The 22,486-nt window shown below is 41.7% G+C and overlaps 1 protein-coding gene across 1 annotated transcript in view; it reads right to left on the bottom strand.

Moving 5' to 3' along the window:
• Window positions 1-3,553: 3,553 nt before the first annotated feature.
• LOC308098414 (MBT domain-containing protein 1-like) overlaps window positions 3,554-22,486 on the bottom strand; it is a 20,818-nt gene continuing 1,885 nt past the window's right edge. The window contains exons 2-18 of the mRNA XM_080446761.1: window positions 19,071-19,323; window positions 18,405-18,538; window positions 16,960-17,071; window positions 15,593-15,675; window positions 14,954-15,071; window positions 14,461-14,595; window positions 13,204-13,292; window positions 12,142-12,240; window positions 10,540-10,675; window positions 10,118-10,173; window positions 9,675-9,779; window positions 8,176-8,323; window positions 6,741-6,823; window positions 5,422-5,659; window positions 4,531-4,602; window positions 4,149-4,337; window positions 3,554-3,842 (exon numbers count right to left, since the gene is read on the bottom strand). Coding sequence (XP_080302887.1) covers window positions 3,727-3,842; window positions 4,149-4,337; window positions 4,531-4,602; window positions 5,422-5,659; window positions 6,741-6,823; window positions 8,176-8,323; window positions 9,675-9,779; window positions 10,118-10,173; window positions 10,540-10,675; window positions 12,142-12,240; window positions 13,204-13,292; window positions 14,461-14,595; window positions 14,954-15,071; window positions 15,593-15,675; window positions 16,960-17,071; window positions 18,405-18,538; window positions 19,071-19,323 — 2,166 coding nt within the window. The 3' untranslated portion in view covers window positions 3,554-3,726. The remainder of the gene's footprint in view (window positions 3,843-4,148; window positions 4,338-4,530; window positions 4,603-5,421; window positions 5,660-6,740; window positions 6,824-8,175; window positions 8,324-9,674; window positions 9,780-10,117; window positions 10,174-10,539; window positions 10,676-12,141; window positions 12,241-13,203; window positions 13,293-14,460; window positions 14,596-14,953; window positions 15,072-15,592; window positions 15,676-16,959; window positions 17,072-18,404; window positions 18,539-19,070; window positions 19,324-22,486) is intronic.

Raw genomic sequence — 22,486 nt, 5'->3', positions numbered from 1 at the left:
AATTGTCTACTATGCGTGTTTTTACTTTTTACTCTTATTGTGCACTGTTGTGACACTCTAAAATAGGCCAGGCAAAAAATAGGGTTCCACCCGACAGCAACGATATGCAAAACTCTACAGTCAGTCAGTCAGTCAGTGATCAAGCAGTCTGTATGTTTCTGGTCTGAGTCGTTTCTTATCACAAAGCCCTACCAAGCTAATACATTTTTTTTTAAACAACGTGATTGGATGAACACATTAACACTGCCCACAACGACATCAGCATGCCAACAACCAATCACAGAATTTTGTCTAGAACACAAAACCTCAGTCCATACACAGCCAACGAGCCACTATTACGTTTGCTTTCCACAGTTTAATTGAATGGAACTGCAACAACTAAGACGTGCACGAAACAACCATGGATTAATACTTTCAACACCATATTTTACTGACTTCTCCCATGTTCGCTTTAATTGCACCGCCATTTCATCCTCTATTTAATGTGCATCCTTCCTCATCTACAGTATTTCATTGAGCCTCTATCTGTAAGAAAGAGCATCGCCAAGAAGTGATACTAAAGGAACCAGGTACATCAGCAACACTGACGAGGGCAAACACTACAGTACTATATAGATACATCAACTCATGTTACACGTACAGTACAGTATCTCTAAACCAGGCCCAGATACAGTATCTTGGTGATATTGGGAACGATTTGCATTTGAACCATAAAATCTAAATTCATGAAAAAGGATGGAACCCGCACACCCACACGTTGGGTCAAAAATAGTTTTTCACCTGACGAAGAGCCCCGCAGGCTCGAAACGTTGTCATTAAAATGTATTTGAGCAAGTGGGGCTGTGGGCATGGTTCTATTCCTATTCATGAGCCTATCTTACCCAGCACCCGACAAGGGGTTTTCTATCAGCTTTATATCAATGCTGGATTAAACAATGCCAAATGAACGTCATTCATTACTGCGTCATCCGCTTATTTCTGATAGCATTTTGAGAGATGTCTTGTCATTGCTGGACATAATTACTATTATTTGTTCGTTGAAAGACAGAAGTGACAAAAAACTGCCATGTGCATTATATACCGTGATTTTTCTTGTACATTTGTGTTTGCGCGTCACCCTAACCCCCAAATGTAACGCAGGTGGGACGTTGAGGCAGTCTCCAGTCAAATGTGTTAAAAAAAAAATCAAAGTGGAACATGTACTTTTATATTGTATCGTTCCTGAGTTCATGTTAATGTTCCTGGTCACATATCATCACTGCTACTATTACTAGTCTATAGATAGCTACGGTCTCTGTCTGCTGGGTGCAATATACTTGTTACGATTGGCATATGACTGATGATGGCACATCAAGTTATTACAATTCTCATTTATCGTCTACGTTATACTGTAGTGTGAAACTGTTAATTTGACAATATGGTTCTTTATACATTTTGTTTAATTCTCCTCTACTATTTTTATCTCGTTATAATATATATATTTTTAAATGGACATTTTTTTATTAACCGCATTTGCATGTAATAAAGTGACCGGTAATCTATATATTCTTGTGGATTACTTTGTAATCAATGTTTATGTTGAACTTAATTCCAGCAGGCCTACAATAGCTATAGGTAAGTGCTTTTGTGTGCAATAATCTCTTAAATTATGTTTTTAATCAATCTTTCAAAGATAAAGCTTGATTTTGTGTTGGTGAAAAACAACACCCTTAACGACTTAAGCCCTACACACTTCATTGTACGAAGAATAGCGAAAATAGCCGATCTACGCGCCGATCACAACGCGTTGTGAGCTTATAGATTTGAGGTTTTTTTTATGACTATTTACTGCAAATCCTAACATCTCAGATATTAAACGTATTTAAACATTACTCTGTATACATATTATTGGAGAGGTGCATCATTATTTTATGCCGGTCCACACGCATTCTGAATATTGTAGCAATAATCATTATATAGTTTTTCTCCTCAGAAGTTCTCGTTCTTGAAACTAATAGAACGTTTGAATTAGATTTTTCTTTTACAAATCAAACAAAACAATTTCAGACTCACCATGCCCCAAGTCCCCTGTTCAACCATGTGGCCAGAGATACAACATCACCATCCAAGTTATTAGGTACCTAAACCTGCACTGACCTTCTTTTTTTGCACTACCACTCTGTGCTTTTCAATATGCTGGGATGCCATAACATTTGCACTATTTTGTATAATGGTACAAATTCCTCACCTCTGGAAAACATGGACTTTGAGCTTATAAATGCATGTGTCAGCAGTGTCTATAGTGTGGACTATGCAATCCAATGATTTGAGTTGTGTAGTCCAGTGTCATTGTGCTGAGTCATGATAGTGTCGGGATTAGGGATGGACGGGAATTTAAAGTCATTTCCATATTTGCTTTCCCCAAAATGACAGAAAACAGAAAAGACTCCAGTATAGAGCCCTGGGGGACTCCGTTTAAGTGGTTAATGGGGGAGGGAGTTTAGTACCAGTGAGGTTTTAGTCCGTCAAACCAGCACAGTGTCCAAGCCTTGAAACACGCGCACACACACACACACAGAATCTAAATGATTGCTAATCAAGATAATGCACAGTACAATACAGTATGAGAATACACTCTTCACCCATCAGCACTGCACATGTGCACATGTACACACACACACACACACACACACACACACACACACACACACACACACACACACACACACACACACACACACACACACACACACACACACACACACACACACACACACACACACACACACACACACACACACACACACACACCTCAGCATCTAAAAATCATTGTACAAAAGTATTGTTCTTTTCGTGTTTAAATCCTCCACCAACGCACCTGTCCTCTCTTCCCCTTCTCTTTCTTCTCCTCTTTTTCTATTCACTCTTCTTCAAAACATCCCTCTGTTCCTCTTCTCTCTGTCTCTCTTACTGGCAGCGATCACTTCTATAACATTCACACCATCAAAGGAGGACATTGTTTACTTTTTTATGAGAGAACGAGAACGAGAACGAGAGAGAGAGAGAGAGAGAGAGAAGAGAGAAAGAGAGAGAGAGAGAGATGGATGTTGAGAATCAAGTTTGCTTTCAAGAGAGGGAGGAAAAGGGATGAGGTGAAAGAAAGAATAGTTTGCTGTTTTTTCCCCCCCAGCAGCAACAATATAAAAAAGAATAATATTTTTTCACTGTATGTTTGCACATACAGTAATGTGAAATGTGTCCTCTGCATTTGACCCATCCTATAGGAGCAGCCGTTGGTGTGAAGTTGCTCTGGGAGCAGTTAGTATAGGGTTAGGTCGGTGCCTTGCTCGTTGACACTTGGAAATTGAACCTGGGACCCTTTGCCTTGCCAGGCGGGCTCTCTAACCATTCAGCGCAAATAATTTTGTTGCTGTCAGGCAGAAACCTCTTATCTTCATATTTTAACTTTTGGTGGGGTTTTTTTTCTTCGTAAAAGAGGATGGGTGGAGGAGGAGGAGTGCTGGTCACCAAGTGTGCTGTTTGGACATTGAAAAGGAGAACAAAAGCTTCTACTTTTCAACTAGCAGTTAAAGTCACAGTACATGATCTTACTGGTCACTAGGCTTGAAATACAAGCTGATTGTTCTAACAACGGATGGAAGGATAAAGGGACGGACGGACGGAGGACGGACGGAGAGACAGACAGATGGACGGACGGATGGATGGATGGATGGATGAATGAGTGCATTAGGGTTCCTGTTTGACGTAGAAGTCTCCAGAAGGGCCGTTGGTCTCCGCTTTGACCACGCCCCGTTCAGAGGATAACTCCGCCCCCTCCACAATCTCTTGCTTAATGTCTGCACCTGGAGAGAGAGTGAAAGAGAGAGAGAGAGCGAGAGAGAGAGAGAGAGAGACACAGACAGACAGACAGACAGACAGACAGACAGACAGACAGACAGACAGACAGACAGACAGACAGACAGACAGACAGACAGACAGACAGACGATAGATAGAATAGAGAATACACACAGAATGTTTGTTGTCTATAAGTGTAGTAGTGTGGGGGGGGGGCAATATAAAGGTGTTCATGAATTGTCTAAACCCGTTATATAAGTAAGTAACAGTGAATATAAATATGTGGATTGAAATAAAGCATTAAAGTGCGTACCTGTCGGCCCCTCTGTGTTAGGACCGGTGTGGTGGTCTGTGGGGAGGGGCTGGGCCGCCGAGACAGGGGTGGGGGGTGATGGGTAATCAGGCGGGGTCATATTCTCATCTCCCGATAGGCTCCTGGGTACACCTGTTACCATGGCGCCCGATAGACTGACAGGTCTTCTACCAATGGGAAGCTTCCTCTCTAATTAAAAAAAATATATATGGGTATCAATTTAATTAATGAGAGAGAGAGAGCGAGAGAGGAGAGACAGAGAGAGAGAGAGAGAGCGAGATAGAGAGAGCGAGAGAGCGAGAGAGCGATAGAGCGAGAGAGCGAGAGAGCGAGAGAGCGAGAGAGAGAGAGAGAGACAGAGAGAGAGCCAGAGAAAACCTACTTTTTTTCTGTCCCTTGTACTGCTGAGATTTCTTCCTCTGTTTTGACACTCCTGATGGCAGCTCTCTGGAAGCTGACGCACACACACACACGCACACGCACACACGCGCGCACACACACACACACACACACACACACACACACACACACACACACACACACACACACACACACACACACACACATATACACTTCATTCTCCATCTTCTTATGCATAATATTATAAATCACCTGACTGGGATTTTAACTGGTGTTCATATGTAAAAAGAAAAAAAACTATGTAAGTTGTATATATATTAGGGTGTAAGTTTGATATTTGCCAACATCACAAATTAAGTCACAATACGATAACAATTAGATTAGATTCAGGGGTGTATGTACAGTATGAGAATGAGTCTGTCTGTCTGTCTGTCTGTCTGTCTGTCTGTCTGTCTGTCTGTCTGTCAATTTATTAAATAGCACACATTTAGTGTGTGTGTGTGTGTGTGTGTGTGTGTGTGTGTGTGTGTGTGTGTGTGTGTGTGTGTGTGTGTGTGTGTGTGTGTGTGTGTGTGTGTGTGTGTGTGTGCGTGTGTGTAGGGTTGTCACGATTATGACATTTTACATGATGACTAATTGTCACACAAATGATTGGCATTAACGATTAATTGTGTTTTTAATCGCTGAGCATTGGAACATGTTTGGCTTTTTTGAAGTTGCACGGGGCATATATGACAAATAACCTAAATATACAAAGAAATGACTGACATATTTAATAACTTTATACTATAAAACACTGTGGAAATAGCAGATCTACAAGCTTGTACAGTAGATCTGCTGTAGTGTAGTGTGTGTGTGCGTGCGTGCGTGTGTGTGTGTAGTGTACTGTGTGTGTGTGTGTGTAGTGTGTAACCTGTGTTGACAGCAGGAGGTTGCAGTGTGTATCCAGTGAGCTGACACCAGCCTACAGGGTAGAGGTCAGAGGACTCACAGTCCACCCACTGGTCGTACTCGTCGGCCCAGCCGTCAAAGTGGATGCGCAGCAGCCGGTGGACGATGCGCGTCACCGTGGCGACGCACACCAGCCTGGGCTCCATCAGGTCCACGGCCTCCAGCTTCATGCCCTGACTGAAGCCGTGGTTAGGGACCTCCTGCACACACACACAGACAGACACACAGACAGACAGACAGACAGACAGACAGACAGACAGACAGACAGACAGACAGACAGACAGACAGACAGACAGACAGACAGACAGACAGACAGACAGACAGACAGACAGACAGACAGTCTATAAAAGTGGTTCTCAAAATGTATTTTTGTTCGTTCATTTGTCTGTTTTTTTTTTGTCACTGTAATGTCCAATAATATTAACTTGTAGATCTGATATTTTTGAATAGCCAACATTTAAATGGATAAAATGATTGTAGTGCTATAATAAAGGTAGGGTAAGTGATATTTTTGGGTTAAAACAAAAAGTATTTTGTTAAAAGGTTAAAGCACTATATTCTGATAGTAATCATTGCTATAGAGTGTTTGTTCCGTAACATGAGTCTCCCCGTCTCTCCAGCTCTTTAATAAACAGAAAATACATTTTCCGGTAGGTGTCAAAATCTCAGCCAATCAGGAGAAAGTACCCATTTTAAGCTTCATTTTTATAGTGTTCCAGTTCCAATTTTGCCTGCTCATTTCTTAGTGTCATCACTTCCAATTTCACTTGTTTAATCTATAGCCTGATTGAGTTCTCTATCCTGATTGGATCAAATTGGAAATGAAACTGAAACTGAAACGAAAATGCATTTTCTGTTTTATAAAGAGCTGGAGAGACAAGGAGACTCCTTTTACTGAACAAACACTCTATATCAATGAGTACTATCAGAATATAGAGCTATTTAACACTTATTTTAACCAAAGAAAATCACTTACCCTACCTTTAACTACTTTTGCTGACCCCTGGTCTAGAAGGAACAAAGTAAAGTCCAATATGTTTTTATTTTCCCCACTGAAAACACAATCTCTTGACCTTCAGAATGTTAAAGCTACAATCCGTACATTCTATCCCCTCCCGATGGAGAGAGGTAATAGCAACGATACCCGAATTATGACAAAAATGGCAACTTAATGAGTGCACCAGCACTTTATTTAAGCGTGTGTGTGTGTGTGCGTGCGTGTGCATGTGCATGTGCGTGTGCGTGTGTGCGTACAATGCATGCGTGTGTGTGTGTGCTTACCTTGTTGAAGAGGTTAACAGGTGCAGCTACAGAGCTGGTCTCTCTCAGGTAGTCAAACCATCTGAATGGCAGATTGGTGTAACCTGGCAAAGAGACAGGATATCAGGGTGACTTACTGCCCCCTGGTGGTGGTTGTAATTAATACTATACTTCTGCTGCTATTATCAATCAATACCACCACTACTAGTACTACTACAAGTGTGGCCACATTTCGTGAGATAAATAAGCAAACAGGTCTATGAAAACAAGCCCAAAAGAAGCGAATATAGGCCACATGAGCCTATATACATTGGCCATTTGAAAATAGCCGATCTACAAGCTCAAAACGCGTCGCATATGCTATTTTCAGATGGGGGGGGGGTCTGCGGACAATAAAATATATGTATATGAGAACCACTAGTTTAAACAATAATACAAAACATTTGAAAAACAAGCCACAAAAAAAACGCAACCCGCAACCCCCAATTGACCTACAAGCCCACAGTCGCTTATAATAAGAAGATATGGCGACACTACTACTACTACTACTACTACTACTACTACTAGTAATAACAGCTGGGGCTGTCACGACATGACATTTTACGTGACGATTAATTGTCAGACAAATAATTGTGAATTACGATTTGATTTAGTTTTTGTCGTTGAACACTGTCTGGAACATATGAACAAAAATTACATTTCTGTTTGGCTTTTAGGCTTTGAAGTTGCACAGGGCAGATATAACAAATAGCCTAAATATACTAAGAAATGAATGATATGTTTATAACTTTATACTTTAGAAAGATGAGGCATTATAGTGACTCACCTTTAACATTTATATAGGCTGCGTGAGTTAAGTTGGGTGGCATATAGACCTACTTATTATTATCCTACAATTTAGCGTCTTCAAATAAACAAGACTAAAAAGCGGCACAATTACTTCAGGGTAATCTTTTGGTGATACCTCATCCATTCATTGGAAAATCAACCAGAAGAGAAAGGGGGAAATAATAACTGTGTGAAAGGCAGCCGCAAACAGGAGGGTGTTTTAAACAGAAGGGTGTTTTAAAAGGCGATCTAAAAGAACTATGAGTGGCAGCCGACCTGTAGTTTATATGATATAAATATAAAGATTATGTCTTGATATAACCGCAGTAGTGTGTATGTTCTCATAGCAAACAGCATCCCTGTCAAACATTCTGTCACTCGTGGGAATACGAGCCAATGGGGCGCCGCCTCTGACCCTTTTGCAGCGTTATTTGAAAGCACGCCACCATGCCGTGTTGTGAGCTTGTAGATCTGCTATTTCCACTATGTTTTCAACATGGAACCGATTATGACGATTATCTCAGATAATTGCGATTATCTCAAACAATTGCGATTAGGCGATTATGTAATAATTGTGACAGGCCTATTACTAGCAATAACAACAACAACAACAATAGCATGCTGTTACCTCTGGGGGGCGTCAGTTCAATACTGTTAATCTCACAGAAGCCAGCGGGGAAGATGGAGGGAGAGGTGGAGTGATAACAGAACCAATCAGAGCCATCAGCAGCCTCCGACCCGTCAATACCGATCATCAGATACCCGTCTGCTAGGACCTGGAGAGAGAGTCATCGCTTTATATACTAGATACCCGTCTGCTAGGACCTGGAGAGAGAGTCATCGCTTTATATACTAGATATCCGTCTGCTAGGACCTAGACAGGCCGCTTCATATACTAGATATCCATCTGCTAGGACCTGGAGAGAGAGTCATCACTTTATATACTAGATACCCGTCTGCTAGGACCTGGAGAGATCGCTTTATATACTAGATATCCATCTGCTAGGACCTGGACAGGCCGCTTTATATAATAGCAAAGTACATTGTTGCTGTCGGGCAGAAACCTCTTATCTCCATATTTTGACTTTTTGTGTTTTTTCGTAACTTTAACGGCCTACTTCATCATACTACAGCCTCACACAATAGCATCAAAAGCAGCAGAACCACAAGCTCGAAACGTTTTGAGCTTGTAGATCTGCTACTTTTGCTGTTTTCTAATTTGAATCCTGAAAAGTAACAGTTTTGGACATAATATGATGTGTGCAGGGTATCAAAGCTCCTGACTATACACTAGTCCTGTTCCTATAGTACAGGGCAGGGGTCTTTTTCAGGCCAAGGACCCCTTAGCTGAGAGAGAGATGAAGTAGGGACCCCCACTACATATTGAATAAAATTGTGTTGCAGGTAAAAATTCTTCATAGATAGCCTCATATACTGTATTTTAACACATTGAGTGCCAAAAACGGTCCGGACCGTTTTTGAGAAAAAACAGCACCAGGAGATATCATTTTTCGAAGATTTAGACTCCAATCCACTTCCTGGTTAACTTATGACTTCAAAAGCCTGTATCTCGGCTCCTGTGTAAAAAAAAATGTATTATGTATTTTTGACTATTTTCGACTATTTTCAACTGGCTGCAACTATGGAACGGATTACCTAATGTTTTAAAAAAAAATCCCCCGATTGTACGAGACCCCTGTGTGTGTAATGAGGGGATCACCGTGAGGACGGTGATCACTGAAAATATTTTGTGACTACTCGAAAAAGGTTCAAAAATTTAAAATAAACCCTGGCAATGTGTTAACATCTAACCACTTAAACCGTCAATACTTAGTAAACTTGACCTTCGGCTCTATACTTGGTCTGCTCTTTTCCCCCTTCTACACCAAACCTCTTGGCAAGCTCATAACGCCTCGCGCTGCGAGGCGTTATGAGCTTGTAGATCTGCAATTTTCGGCTAATGTTCGCCTCAGAACAGGGATTCTAGGGTTCAAGTTGTTCATGTAAAAAATAAGTTCCTATCACACAAAGATTTGGCGGACCCCCTGTAGTAACTCTGAGGACCCCCTAGGGGTCCCGGACCCCCTTGTGGAAGACCCCTGGTACAGGGTATCAAAGCTCCTTTACCTTCCTGACTGTGGCCACACAGATAGCAGACAGGTTGAGGGCGTCGATGGCTTCCAGCTTCATTCCATCTTTAAACCACGGATCACTCTGATCGACCTCCTTCACCTGATGACGCAACGTTCAAATAAAACCAGATGAAAACATGAGATTAGATCATTCCCCAAGGACGTCAATTCAGTTGCCATAGCAGATCAAACCCAAACAGAACATTGACAATGCTAATGTATAAAGAGTAGAAATGAGCAGGATAAGACAGAGACATGCAGGCTGACAGACAGACAGACAGACAGACAGACAGACAGACAGACAGACAGACAGACAGACAGACAGACAGACAGACAGACAGACAGACAGACAGACAGACAGGCGAGATAGGTAGGTGACAGTCCAACTTAAGACAAGCAGGAGGACAGACAGACAGAGAGGTTCGAGGCCGTCTTCACCTTGACAAACAGCTGTCCAGGGGCGTCGGCCTGTCCTTCCAGCTTCTTTGTAACATCTGGAACAGACACAAATGCACGGGTGTCATTAGTTTACATTAGATCTATCTAGATTAAGCTATATTAAATCTCATGTTTTGTTAGGTCAAGTCCTTATATGCGATTTGTGTTTCCTAAACAGTACAATGTGTAGAATTATGATGTTTTGTTCATATTTTTTCTAAATCTATGTTCTACATTCCAGTTGAAGAGATCGCAGATTGAGGCTTTAACCTTTGCTTTTATGAAATATCCGAGACCATTAGGGTTTTTGGGAGCTTGTAGATATAGGCTATTTTCGGTGCACGACACGAGTCCATTGAAGACTCCAAATGACTGAAATCAGTCGTGACGACTGAGCACTTTAATTCATGTATGTAACAAACCGGATCGTTTGAAGCGGTGTCCGATGGAGCGGGACCAGCCGATGTTGTGGATCAGTGGACTGTACATGTGACACCAGAAGTCATCTGTACCGTCTTCACACTCCTCATACACCAGCCTCAGACGCCCACCAATCACCTGCCAACGCACGCACATGAACACACACACACACACACACACACACACACACACACACACACAGTTTCGAACTCAGTCAAATGATCCCTTATCTCTCAAGACAGATTCAGATGTATTTTTATTTTTTTTATGCCGGTGGGTTCACAGATTGGTCCATCTGCATACAGTCTACACTCTCTGAGTTAAAGCGACACCAATATGTAACTTTTTTTTAAATGAATAAAATGTAATTTTCTCCAATCTGTATGGTAGAGTATGTTAATACAATATAACTTATACAATTGGTGTGATTGTATTTAGTCTCTCTGCTCTTAAATTGAGATTTCGATCAAAGTGTCAAAGGTCATGTCTCACCTAGACACAGTATTGCGGCTGTATCTGTTCAAAAAGCCGCGAGGAGCTAAACATAGAAGTTTAAGAGACACTGTATATGACGCGCACACACAAAGAATTCAGGTCCACTCCAATCCTTGCGTTTGACCATTTATTTTCCACAACAGGTTAAAAGTACAACACTTCCCAAGCAAACTAATATAACTAAACGTGGATGTTACTGTGTTAAGGTGCGTTTACTACGGTCAACAGAAATCATCGGCTCCCACGCTCGCCCCATCTCTATCCAAATTCCCACACTATAGTGCCCAGGTGAACGCCATGATTCGTTATTAGCGTGGCAGTGCCCCAGCTCGCACGTGTGAACCATAGACTGTATAAAAGAGATGGACAAAGCCAGACCGCTGGTTTCTACAGACCGAAAATGAAGCCGATTGTTCAGGAATTTGAAATCCGCCATCTCTAATATAAGCCCAAAAGCACGTCGGGAACAGGAACCGGAAAACAATCCCCAAAGAATGCTATTGGTTGGGTAGCTTGTCAATCAAGAGCGAGGGCGGGGAATGAATGCTATTGGTTGTGTAGCTTGTCAATCAAATCATCCTTCCCCTCTTAGAGAATAGCCTACTGTATCGTCAATTTTAGAATAAATGGGACCATAATTTAGCAAAACGCATATCATGATGATTGAAAGGAGACTTTAAACTAGCGACTGGAAGCATATAGAATGTATGACCATTTTTATTAAGGTAAGAAAATCCGCTTGCGTTAAAATGAATTATTTCTGACACCTGCAGGGGTAAAACAGCGAAACTACAGGCCATTCATATGAACTGTCTCTTCCGTATTGGAGTCAATGTAAAAATCTCAAGCTGGCCCCTTGGTGTGAACCAACAGGTCCTAATATAGGGTGCGTTCGGAAATGCGCACCGGGAGCGCACTCACGTATCAGTTTGTACTGGCCAGTGCTCTCAGTGCTATATATCCTTGCGTTTGACCATTTATTTTCCAAAACACGTTAAAAGTACAACACTTCCCAGCAAACTATTATAACTAAAAGTGGATGTTACTGTGTTAAGGTGTGTTTAGGTGCTGTAAAGCACTTTTGAGCTTAGTTTAGTGTGAGCTCTCACCTGCTCTACCAGAGCCACCCGCGTCCGACACAGGTGAGTCTTATCAACCACCTCCACCCTCATCAGCTTCTTAAAGGGATACTGCATGCTCTCCTGTACCTGGAGGGGACAATAAATAGAAGCAAAGTTATCGTCTCTGTCGGGTAGAAACCTTGTACGTCCAAAACTTGTTACTTGTTCAGGATTCAAATTCAAAAACAGCAAAAGTGGCAGATCTACAAGCTCAAAATCTTCGCAACGAGCTTGGAGCTTGCGGATCTGTTACTTTTGATGCTTTTTTTTTGTGCGACGTTGTAATATGATCAAGTAGGGCAAGGGGTCTTCAACAGGGGGTCCGGGACCCCTAGGGGGTCCTCAGAGTTACTACAGGGGGGCCGCCGAATCCCCCTGTAAATTATATGATTTTTTTTTTACATTATCCACTTCATCAACCCTAGCATCCCTTCTCTGAGGAGAACTTTAGTCAGAAATAGCAGATCACAAGGTCACAACGCCTCGCACTGTGAGGCGTTGTGAGCTTGTAGATCGGCTATTTTTGGCAAAGAGGTATAGGTGTAGAGGGGAAAAAGAGCAGACCAAGTAAAAAAAAAAAGTTTAATCTGAAACACAATTTTATACAGTATAGAGGGGGTCCCTGCTTCATCTCTCTCTCAGCTAGGGGGTCCTTGGCCTGAAAAACATTGAAGACCCCCTGAAGAAGGGCATTCATTTACAAAAAAAAACACAAACAGTTAGAATATGGACGATTATGTTGGTGTGTCTGCCAGTGTTGCCAGATTCTGTGAGAGAAACAAGTAACCAGGTCTAGGAAAACCAGCCCAAAAGAAGCGACTATGGGCCACATGAGCACTTCTACCACATGAGCACAAATAGCAGATCTACAAGCTCACAACGCGTCGCGATGCGACGCGTTGTGAGCTTGTAGATCGGCTATTTTCAAATAAAATCTTGCGGGGAAATTATAATAAGCAGATCTGGCAACACTGGCAGACACCTGCACGTGTGCACGTGTGCACGTGTGCACGCATGCGTGCGTGTATGCGTTGGTGCAACATGCGTGACCTTGGCAGAGAACTCTGGAGGTAGTGTCTTGGAGCCGGTGAGTCTTTTGATGAGGAAACTCTTCCAGTTGGTACATCTGTGAAGGATGGCTGAGGACAGAGACAGACAGAATGTCACGTCATTCTGTCTGAAACAAAGATGCAAGGGTTATTGAAGGGAACGCCAGTTACTCTGTCCGTCTGCACACACACATGCACGCTGTACTGGTCGACATTCATTTCACACTTAATGTTATTGCTTGTTTTTTTTTTATTATCACGTTTAGATGGCTGATTTGAAAAACTCCTAAATCCGAACTTAAGTTTTCTGAAAAACATTTTTTTTATTCAAAACTTAAAGGTAGGGTAAGTGATATTTTTGGGTATTTCTTTATTTTTTGTTAAAAAGGTTAAAGTACTATATTCTGTTAGTAATCATTGCGGTCACAGGGGTCTCTCCAGCTCTTTAGTAAACAGAATATAGTACTTTTTCAGGTAGGTGACAACGTTTAAGCCAATCAGGAGAGAGCAATGAAAATGCATTTTCTGTTTAATAAAGAGCTGGAGAGACATGGGAGACTCCTTTTACTGAACAAACACTCTATAGCAATGAGTACTATCAGAATATAGAGCTATTTAACACTTATTTTAACCAAAGTAAATCACTTACCCTACCTTTAAAAAGGAAATGACAGATGCTTTCGCGGATTGAAGGGTATAAGAACGTATAGGCCAGGGGTGGGCAACTTTGATGATGGCAAAGGGCCGCTGTATTTCCACACTCACTCCAGGGGGCCACATTGCATATACTGTCGGGTAGACACCTCTTATCTCCATATTTTAACTTTTTTCGTAAATTAATGCCGTACTTTACCATTCTATGTCACACAAAAGTAGCAAAAATAGCCGATCTACAAGCTCAAAACGCGTCGCAGTGCGACGCGTTTTGAGCTTGTAGATCTGCTATTTTTTAATTGGAATCCAGAATTTCTTTTTGCTATTTTTGAATTGGAATCCTGAAAAGTAACATTTTTATTTAATTTCAAATGCATTTGTATGAACTTAAATACATATACATTGGACATAAAAAAGACGATAACATTTTAATACTAGTCATTAAGCTGCTAATATAGACTGAAGTAATTAAAGCACCGATATGATAACCTATTAATCGGTGCATCCCTACTTTCTGTGTCATTCAGTGAAACATCGTGTCCATTCAGCTTCACGCGCACACACACACACGCACACACACACACACACACACACACAGTCTTACACTTAGGTGGGACCAGGGGTTTGCCTCCAGCAGCACACCACCCTACAGGGTGGATGTCAGGAACACACAGGTTACACCAGAAGTCTCTGGCAGAATCACTGTCGAAACCCTCATAACGAAGTAGAGCCTTGAACCCTGCACACACACAGGCACGCACGCACACGCGCACGCACACACACACATAAACCATGTATGACTTATAATTCTGACAGACTGCATGCATATTTAGTATTACAGTGCGTCGTTTATGATGTGATTAATGTGTGTGTGTGTGTGTGTGTGTGTGTGTGTGTGTGTGTGTGTGTGTGTGTGTGTGTGTGTGTGTGTGTGTACTTGTGTGCCAAATGTCCTCACAAGGGATGAGGAACATTACAGAAAATTAGGACATTTTGCTGGTCCACGGTTTTCAAGAAGCCGTTCTAGAATTCAGGACTTTTAGGTCAGCATGTAGTGCTGTGTGTGTGTGTGTGTGTGTGTGTGTGTGTGTGTGTACCTGCCAGTTTGATGATGCCAGCTATCCAGTAAACCTTCATAGGCAGTCCACTGTCTGTGTTGGGTACCTCAATCCTGACTCCCTCACTGATGTCACCCCATGATCTCCCCATAGGCACCTACACACGCACACACACACACACACACACACACACACACACACACACACACACACACACACACACACACACACACACACACACACACACACACACACACACACACACACACACACACACACACACACACACACACACACACACACACACACACACACACACAAACAGTATAGAGTGTTTAAAATCATTTCTATAACTAGACAAGAGCTACATATATATCGTCTCTGTCGGGTGGAATCTTCCTATGTCCAAAACTGTTTCAAATTCAAATTAAAAAGTAACAAAAGTAGCAGATCTGCAAGCTCAGAACATGTCGCTTCGCACCACGTTTCGTGCTTGCGGATCGGCTACTTTTGTGTGACGCTGTAGCATGATCAAGAAGTGCGTTGATTTAAGAAAAATAATATGGAGACCGCAACGATATACAACTTTAGAACTGGGTTTTGAGTGTGTGTGTGTGTGTGTGTGTGTGTGTGTGTGTGTGTGTGTGCGTGCGTGCGCATGCATGTGTGTTAGCCTACATGTTTGAAACAGCTGACGGGTGCTCCCGATATGTCTCCGTCTCCGAGGTAACGACCCCAGTCGAAGGCCTCCAGAGGAACAACTATAAACAAACACACACACAACAAACCAACAACTGTAAATCAGCCATTCCTAACCTGTGGGGCCCCAAAACAAAACACTACAATTTGAATGATAATATAACAGTAATAAAAAATAATAAAATCTGCACTATGTAACCTGGGTCTCTTGCGCAGATGCATAAATTGTTACCATTGATCTAATAGAGCCTGCCTGCTCGCTCAGGGGATAAGTTGAATTGACCCTCGGGTCAAAATTCGTGTCAAACCCGGAAACAGGATTGTGCCAAAGGTCGTGGTCTCACCTAGACACAGGTTCAAGGTTGTGCTTTATAGTTACATCTTGTGTACAGGTACATAAGAGTAAAACTATTTTTTTTGTTCAGCTTTTTGTTTGTTCGGCAGCATAGGTAATAATAATAACAATAATAAAACTGTAAAGAATTTTTTTTTTTAAGAAATAGAGAGAGAACATCAGTGTACACATGCATAATGATCTGGGTATATTATATACATCAACAGCGTTTCTTTCAGTAGCTGCCACATTACAAGACACGAAAATAAAAATACATTCATTCATTCACTCACACACACACACACACACACACACACACACACACACACACACAGTTCAACAGACAATATGCTCTCTTTGTTCCCACACAGCACAGTGTGGAGAAGGCTTAGCATGCTCTTTGTATCAGTGTTGATTTTGTCGACTAAAACTAAGACGAAGAATGTTGACGAAAAAAAGCTATGATGACTAAAACTAAGACTAAATATATTGACAATTTCGTCAACAAATAAAAACGAGACTAAAATGTTAGTGAGGGACTAGTGGAGAAGATATCCAGTAGAACTAAAAGACAAGTCATTTTATGTTTGGTTGCGCTCGGGTGTTGCGCTCTGAAAATAGCAGATCTACAAGCTCACAACGCGTCGCGCTGCGACGCGTTGTGAGCTTGTAGATCGGCTTTTTCAGCATGCAACCAAGTGTAAAATCAGCCGTTACGACGCCATCAAGGCACCGCCAACATACATGTTAGTCGACTAAATCAACTGTAGATTTAGTCGACTATAATCTTATGATATTTAGTCGACTAAAACTAGACAAAAAATAAAACATTTCAGGTGACTAAAATATGACTTAAACTAAATGGAATTTTATTCAAAAGACTATGACTAAAACTAAATCAAAACTTTTCTGTCAAAACCAACACTACTTTGTATATATGTGTGTGTGTGTGTGTGTGTGTGTGTGTGTGTGTGTGTGTGTGTGTGTGTGTGTGTGTGTTGATGGGACTCACTGGACTTTTTGGAGCTGTTCTGCTGGGTCTGCTGGTACTGGGCATAGGCTGCCAGCTTGGCCATCAGAGGCTGTTTCTGGAGAACCTTGGCCTTCTTGGTTGGAGGTTTCCCCTTTAAAACATATTTTAAAAACAGACACGTTTATATGCTTTAAGTATTGTACTCCATCAAATCTCATAAAGCACCATCACGCCAAGCTTAAAGGGGTAGTTCACCCAAAAAGAGACTCCCATGGAGACTTGAATTCATGGATATTTTTGAGGTTTTTGTTTTATTCCTATGCCAATAATTTGATGACAAGCAGGGGTTCCGGTAGGAGACACAAAGGAGACTCTTAGTGTCAATGCAACAAAAACAAAAAAAAATCATGAATTCAAGTCTCAATGGGGTGAGTAATCGATAGGGGAAAAAAAACATTTTGGGGGTGAACTATTCCTTTAAGCCACTATGGTAAAATATTATTCACAGGTCCCTAAGATTTGAATATTGTGACAGGGTACATTACACACACACACACACACACACACACACACACACCGTTGAATATGTGCATAAATATACATTCAGAGCCGAGGCTAAATCTGATAAATATGCACACACATATCGAGTGCTTTAATAAATCATATGGTGCTCACAGTCAACAGTGTCCTACAAAACAAGAACAGGTCAAGCTGTTTTTAAACAAGACTAGGTCAAAACCTAGCATCTGGCTGGACCACGGTGGTATACAAAGGGTGAACCTCTATTACTCTAAATAGGCTAGCTAGGGCAATACAGTAGCCCAGAGCGAGGTCTTCAACAGGGGGTCCGGGGCGCCTAGGAGGTCCCCAGAGTTACTACAGGGGCTCTTTGTGTGACAGGAGCTTTGTGTCCCCTTTTCCTTCATTTCATGCACGGTCCTTTTCCATTGTAGGAAGGGACATTGAGGGGAAAATGTGAAACGTATTATTATTTAGTTTTATTTATTCCCACAATAAAAACAAAGGTAGCATTATTAAAAGACACAGAACATAAGTGCAGGTGAGAAAGGAAACCCATATAGGGCATTCAAGGTTCTCACCTAAAAATAACAAATAAGTACTAAAGTTAAACATAATAATCAAACATAAGACACGACAAAACATCAAGTACCTTGTGTGCAGTTGAATGTGTGGGTGCGTGTGTCTTGTGTGTGAGTGTGCGTGTGTGTGCGACTGTGCGCGTGTCTGCACATGTGTGTCTGTGTGTGTGTGTGTGTGTGTGTGTGTGTGTGTGTGTGTGTATGCAGAAGTAGGGCTACATTATATGGTAGAAGCAAGTGGAGAGGCTTGATTCATCAGGTTGGCCCTCAATCTATGTTTAAAGCATTGTATGTGCATTCGAGGTGACGGAACACCTTCTAGATTTCCCCGGAGCTAATGTGGTTTACCAATCTGTCTGTTAGTATGTACTAGTACACACCAACCTGCAGTCTGGCCAGGATGCTGGCCTTCTTGGAGTTGGAAGAGTAACTTCTGGAACAGGACACACTGCAGAACCTCTTGGTTTTGCTGTAGAAGGCATCTCTCACTCCAACCATACCACACATCTCACAGGTGGCTGGAGAGGGAGAGAGAGAGAGGGAGAGGGAGAGAGGGAGAGGGAGAGGGAGAAAGAAAGAAAGAAAGAAAGAAAGAAAGAAAGAAAGAAAGATTTTGTTTTTCCAGCTGAACGTGCCTTACCCACTATCCCTAAACTTCTTTGCCATTTTTACTATTCTTAACATTTTTCAAATAGTTGAACTAGCCGATCTACATCGACACGTTGTGAGCTTGTAGATTGGCTATTTGAAGAAAAAAAAATTAAATAGTAAAAAATGGCAAAGAAGTTTAGGGATAATGGGTCAAGCACTGGCGAAAATAGAGCCCTATGTGTAATATAGCATATAAATATGTAGATACCTTTTAGTTTTTTGATTCTTTCTTTTCCCCATTTACCCCGCCCCCCCCCATCCCTTCTCTTTTTCTTTCTCTTTCTGGAAATGACAAAAACAAAACTAGTTTCACCCACTATTTCACACCCATAAGTAAACCTGTGATGTGACTCTAAAGACGACTCTTGTCTCTCTGTCTGTACTCTGGATCATTCCTACCCATGCCGGACTTGCCATCTGGATAGGTGTACACCTGGCCGTTGGTCTTGATGAGGGTCAGCGACGACGAGGAGGACGAGGGCGGAGTCAAGGGAGGAAGGCCCACCACCCCTCCGTCCTCGTCGCTGTCCTCCGGGCTGGACCCCCCGCTGCCTCCGCTGGTCCCCCCCTCGCTGCCGCTGCTGCTCCTGTCCTCCTCCATGCTGTCCAGCATCCCCAGGGAGTCCCCGCGCTTCCTGGACGGACGCTCCGCCTGGACGGGACGGGACGAGAGGGGACGGACACACCGGCAGTGTTGATTTTGACAGCAAATTTTGATTTCGTTTTAGTCATAGTCTTTTGAGAAAAAAAAACTCTGTCTAGTTTTAGTCATATTTTAGTCATCTGAAATATTTTGGTTTTTGTTTTAGCCGACTAAATGAGATTATAGTCGACTAAATCTACAGTTGATTTAGTCGACTAAAATGTATTTTGGCCGGCCCTTGGTGGTGTCGTAATGGCTGATTTTACCCTTGGTTGCATGCTGAAAATAGCTGATCTACAAGCTCTACTAGCAGATCTAGCAGATCTACGAGCTTGTAGATCTGCTATTTTCAGAGCGCAACACCCGAGCGCAACCAAACATAAAATGACTTGTCTTTTAGTTCAACTGGATCTCTTCTCCACTCGTCCCTCACTAACATTTTAGTCTAGTTTTTATTTGTTGACGAAATTGTCAATATATTTAGTCTTAGTTTTAGTCATCATTTTATTTCGTTTTTATTTCGTTTTCGTCAGTGAAAAAAGGTAGTCAACGAACATTTTCGTCATAGTTTTAGTCGACGAAATCAACACTGCACACCAGTGTTAAAAGATTTGTTCATCAACTACCCTTTTTTTCCCCACAGACAAAAACTAAATAAAAACTAAACTACACACAGAAAAAGAATGGTTCTTAGATGGTTCTTTAAAAGGCTATATGGTTCTACAAAAGAACCATTTGATCTAGTGCATGGTTCTTCATGTTCATTCATCTAGTTCTAGGAGAACCTTTTTTTTGTCAAAGGAACCTTTTTGAACTCTTAAACCATGTCTTAGGCAGACATTCATCGAAAATAGCAGAGCTACAAGCTCTCGCAGTGCGACACATCGTGAGCTTGTAAAATGTGGCCCATAGCTCGAAAAGCACATCTCTGGAACCTTTCTATGGCATCACTCTGAAGAACCAGTTTTGGTTCCAGTTGACACCTTTATTTTTCTGTGTGCATGATGACGACTAAAATTACGACAAAATATATTGTCAATTTCGTCCAAAGAAAAAAAATAGACTAAAATGTTAGGGAGGGACTAGTGGAGAATCCAGTAGAACTACGACAAGTCATTTTATCATTGGATGCGAGCGGTCACAATGCACTGTACAAGCTCACAACGCGTCGCAGTGTGAGCTTGTAGATCAGCTATTTTCGGCATGCAGCTAAGTATAAATCAGGCATTACGATGGCATCACGGCCCACCGAAATAGATTTTTGGTGACTAAATCAACTGTCTTATAATCTTCTTATATTATAAATAGATATTTATTTCAGACACAATAGGTCGATATAAAAAACAGAGATACAAAACAGACAATAACAACACAGAGATATCCTCAGTACCAGACTGATTTCACTCCATAAAACCAAGATCAATTAAAAACATATAAACATTGCCTCCAGTGTTTCCAGAAGCATGAAGAATACCTTGTATCACTCTGTGTGATCCCTGTTAAGGCCATGATTCATACATTTCACTGTTTGTTTTGGTAGATGGGGACGTTTTTTTTGGGATACCAAAACAAACAAGTGAGAACAAGAACAGCGTTATATAGTGAGTGAGATGGCAATGTGTTTCTGCAGGTAAACACCACCACACTACTCCAGTGGCTGATAACTGAGGGAAATGATGGGTAAAATCGTTTTTTATCGTTTTGTTTGTTATGTAAACAACACAGGGCAAATTGACAGCATTTAATAGGACTTAGTGATATGAACAAAATATAATACCACCTTGATCATCGATATTGTAGGGATGACTATTGGTGCTTTCACAAAACATTTACACACATTTGTTTCCCTTTTTCTCCCAATTTGGTTAGTTATGCCAATCCCCGTATTCCCCACATGTTTCTGTGCATTCGTGCCACTGCTTTAACTAAGTGGGTAAAGGCAAATATAGAACAGCTAGAACAGACAGGTACATTCAGAAAACTATGTCACTTATTGTAATGCAGCCTTTCAAATCATGACAACACGTATGCCATTACACAATATTACGATGTCTAAAATGCCATATCTAGTGCCATATTGTGATATCGATACAATCCATATATTGCCCAGCAAACCTTCCAAAACACACACACACTTTTACAATTTACAATCTTAACCGGAGCAACTTACAATAAGCAAGGTAAATACATACATCAAATGCAGAGAGACAGTGTAGTGCCTCAGTAAACTAGGATCACGAGTAAACCAAGAATCTAGCATCACACACACACACAAACTCACACCCACACCCACACCCACACCCACACCCACACCCACACCCAAACCCACACACATGTACATGTTTGTCCATTACATAATGCGCAAACTACTTCAATGTGATGCTTTTTCTCCTTCTGTAGATCAAGCCACGGCAGTTCTATTGAATAAAAAAAGAATTCTATTAACCAAAATCAAACAAACAGAGGAGAAAACAGCTTGAAATGGTTGCTAGGTGCTTGGCATCCTGCACTGTGCCTTGACTGAGAGCATATTTTGCATATGAAAAAAGAAACTACATTGTTGCACGAACAAAAAATAAATGCTCTTTGAAACCAGACTCACAGTGATCTAGGACATTGGTTCTCAAAGTGGGGCCTGGGGACCCACGAGGGGTCCTTGAATGGGTTTCCAGGGGGTCCCCAGCAAAAGTAGGTTAACATAGCATCACAATCGTTTTAACCACTTGATCCATTGGCTATTCAAAAATAGCAGATCTACAAGCTTGTACATCTGCTATTTTTAAAAGATATTTGAAAAATATCGAAAACGTTTGGATCGGTGTCTGCAGCCAAATACATATCAATGTGGGGGTCCTTGAAACATGAAGAGGTTTGAGAAGCATTGATCTAGGAGCGTGGTACGGTGGTGGTGGTACAACACTGGCAGAGCGGGGCACACCGGGACATGGAGAGATATTCAGTGATGTAATGCTGCTGCAATGAGTTTCGATACAGTCAAACACACACACACACACACACGAATCAGCTGCTACTATCAAAGTGAAACGATAAACCCACAGTGGTACATTTAAACAAAGACACACACACACACACACACACACACACACACACACACACACACACACACACACACACACACACACACACACACACACACACACACACACACACA

Source organism: Gymnoscopelus braueri, assembly GCF_963280865.1.
Source record: "Gymnoscopelus braueri genome assembly, chromosome: 13".
NCBI classification, from domain to species: domain Eukaryota; kingdom Metazoa; phylum Chordata; class Actinopteri; order Myctophiformes; family Myctophidae; genus Gymnoscopelus; species Gymnoscopelus braueri.
The sequence above is the reverse complement of the archived record's forward strand: the minus strand, read 5'-3'. Positions and strand labels throughout refer to the sequence as shown.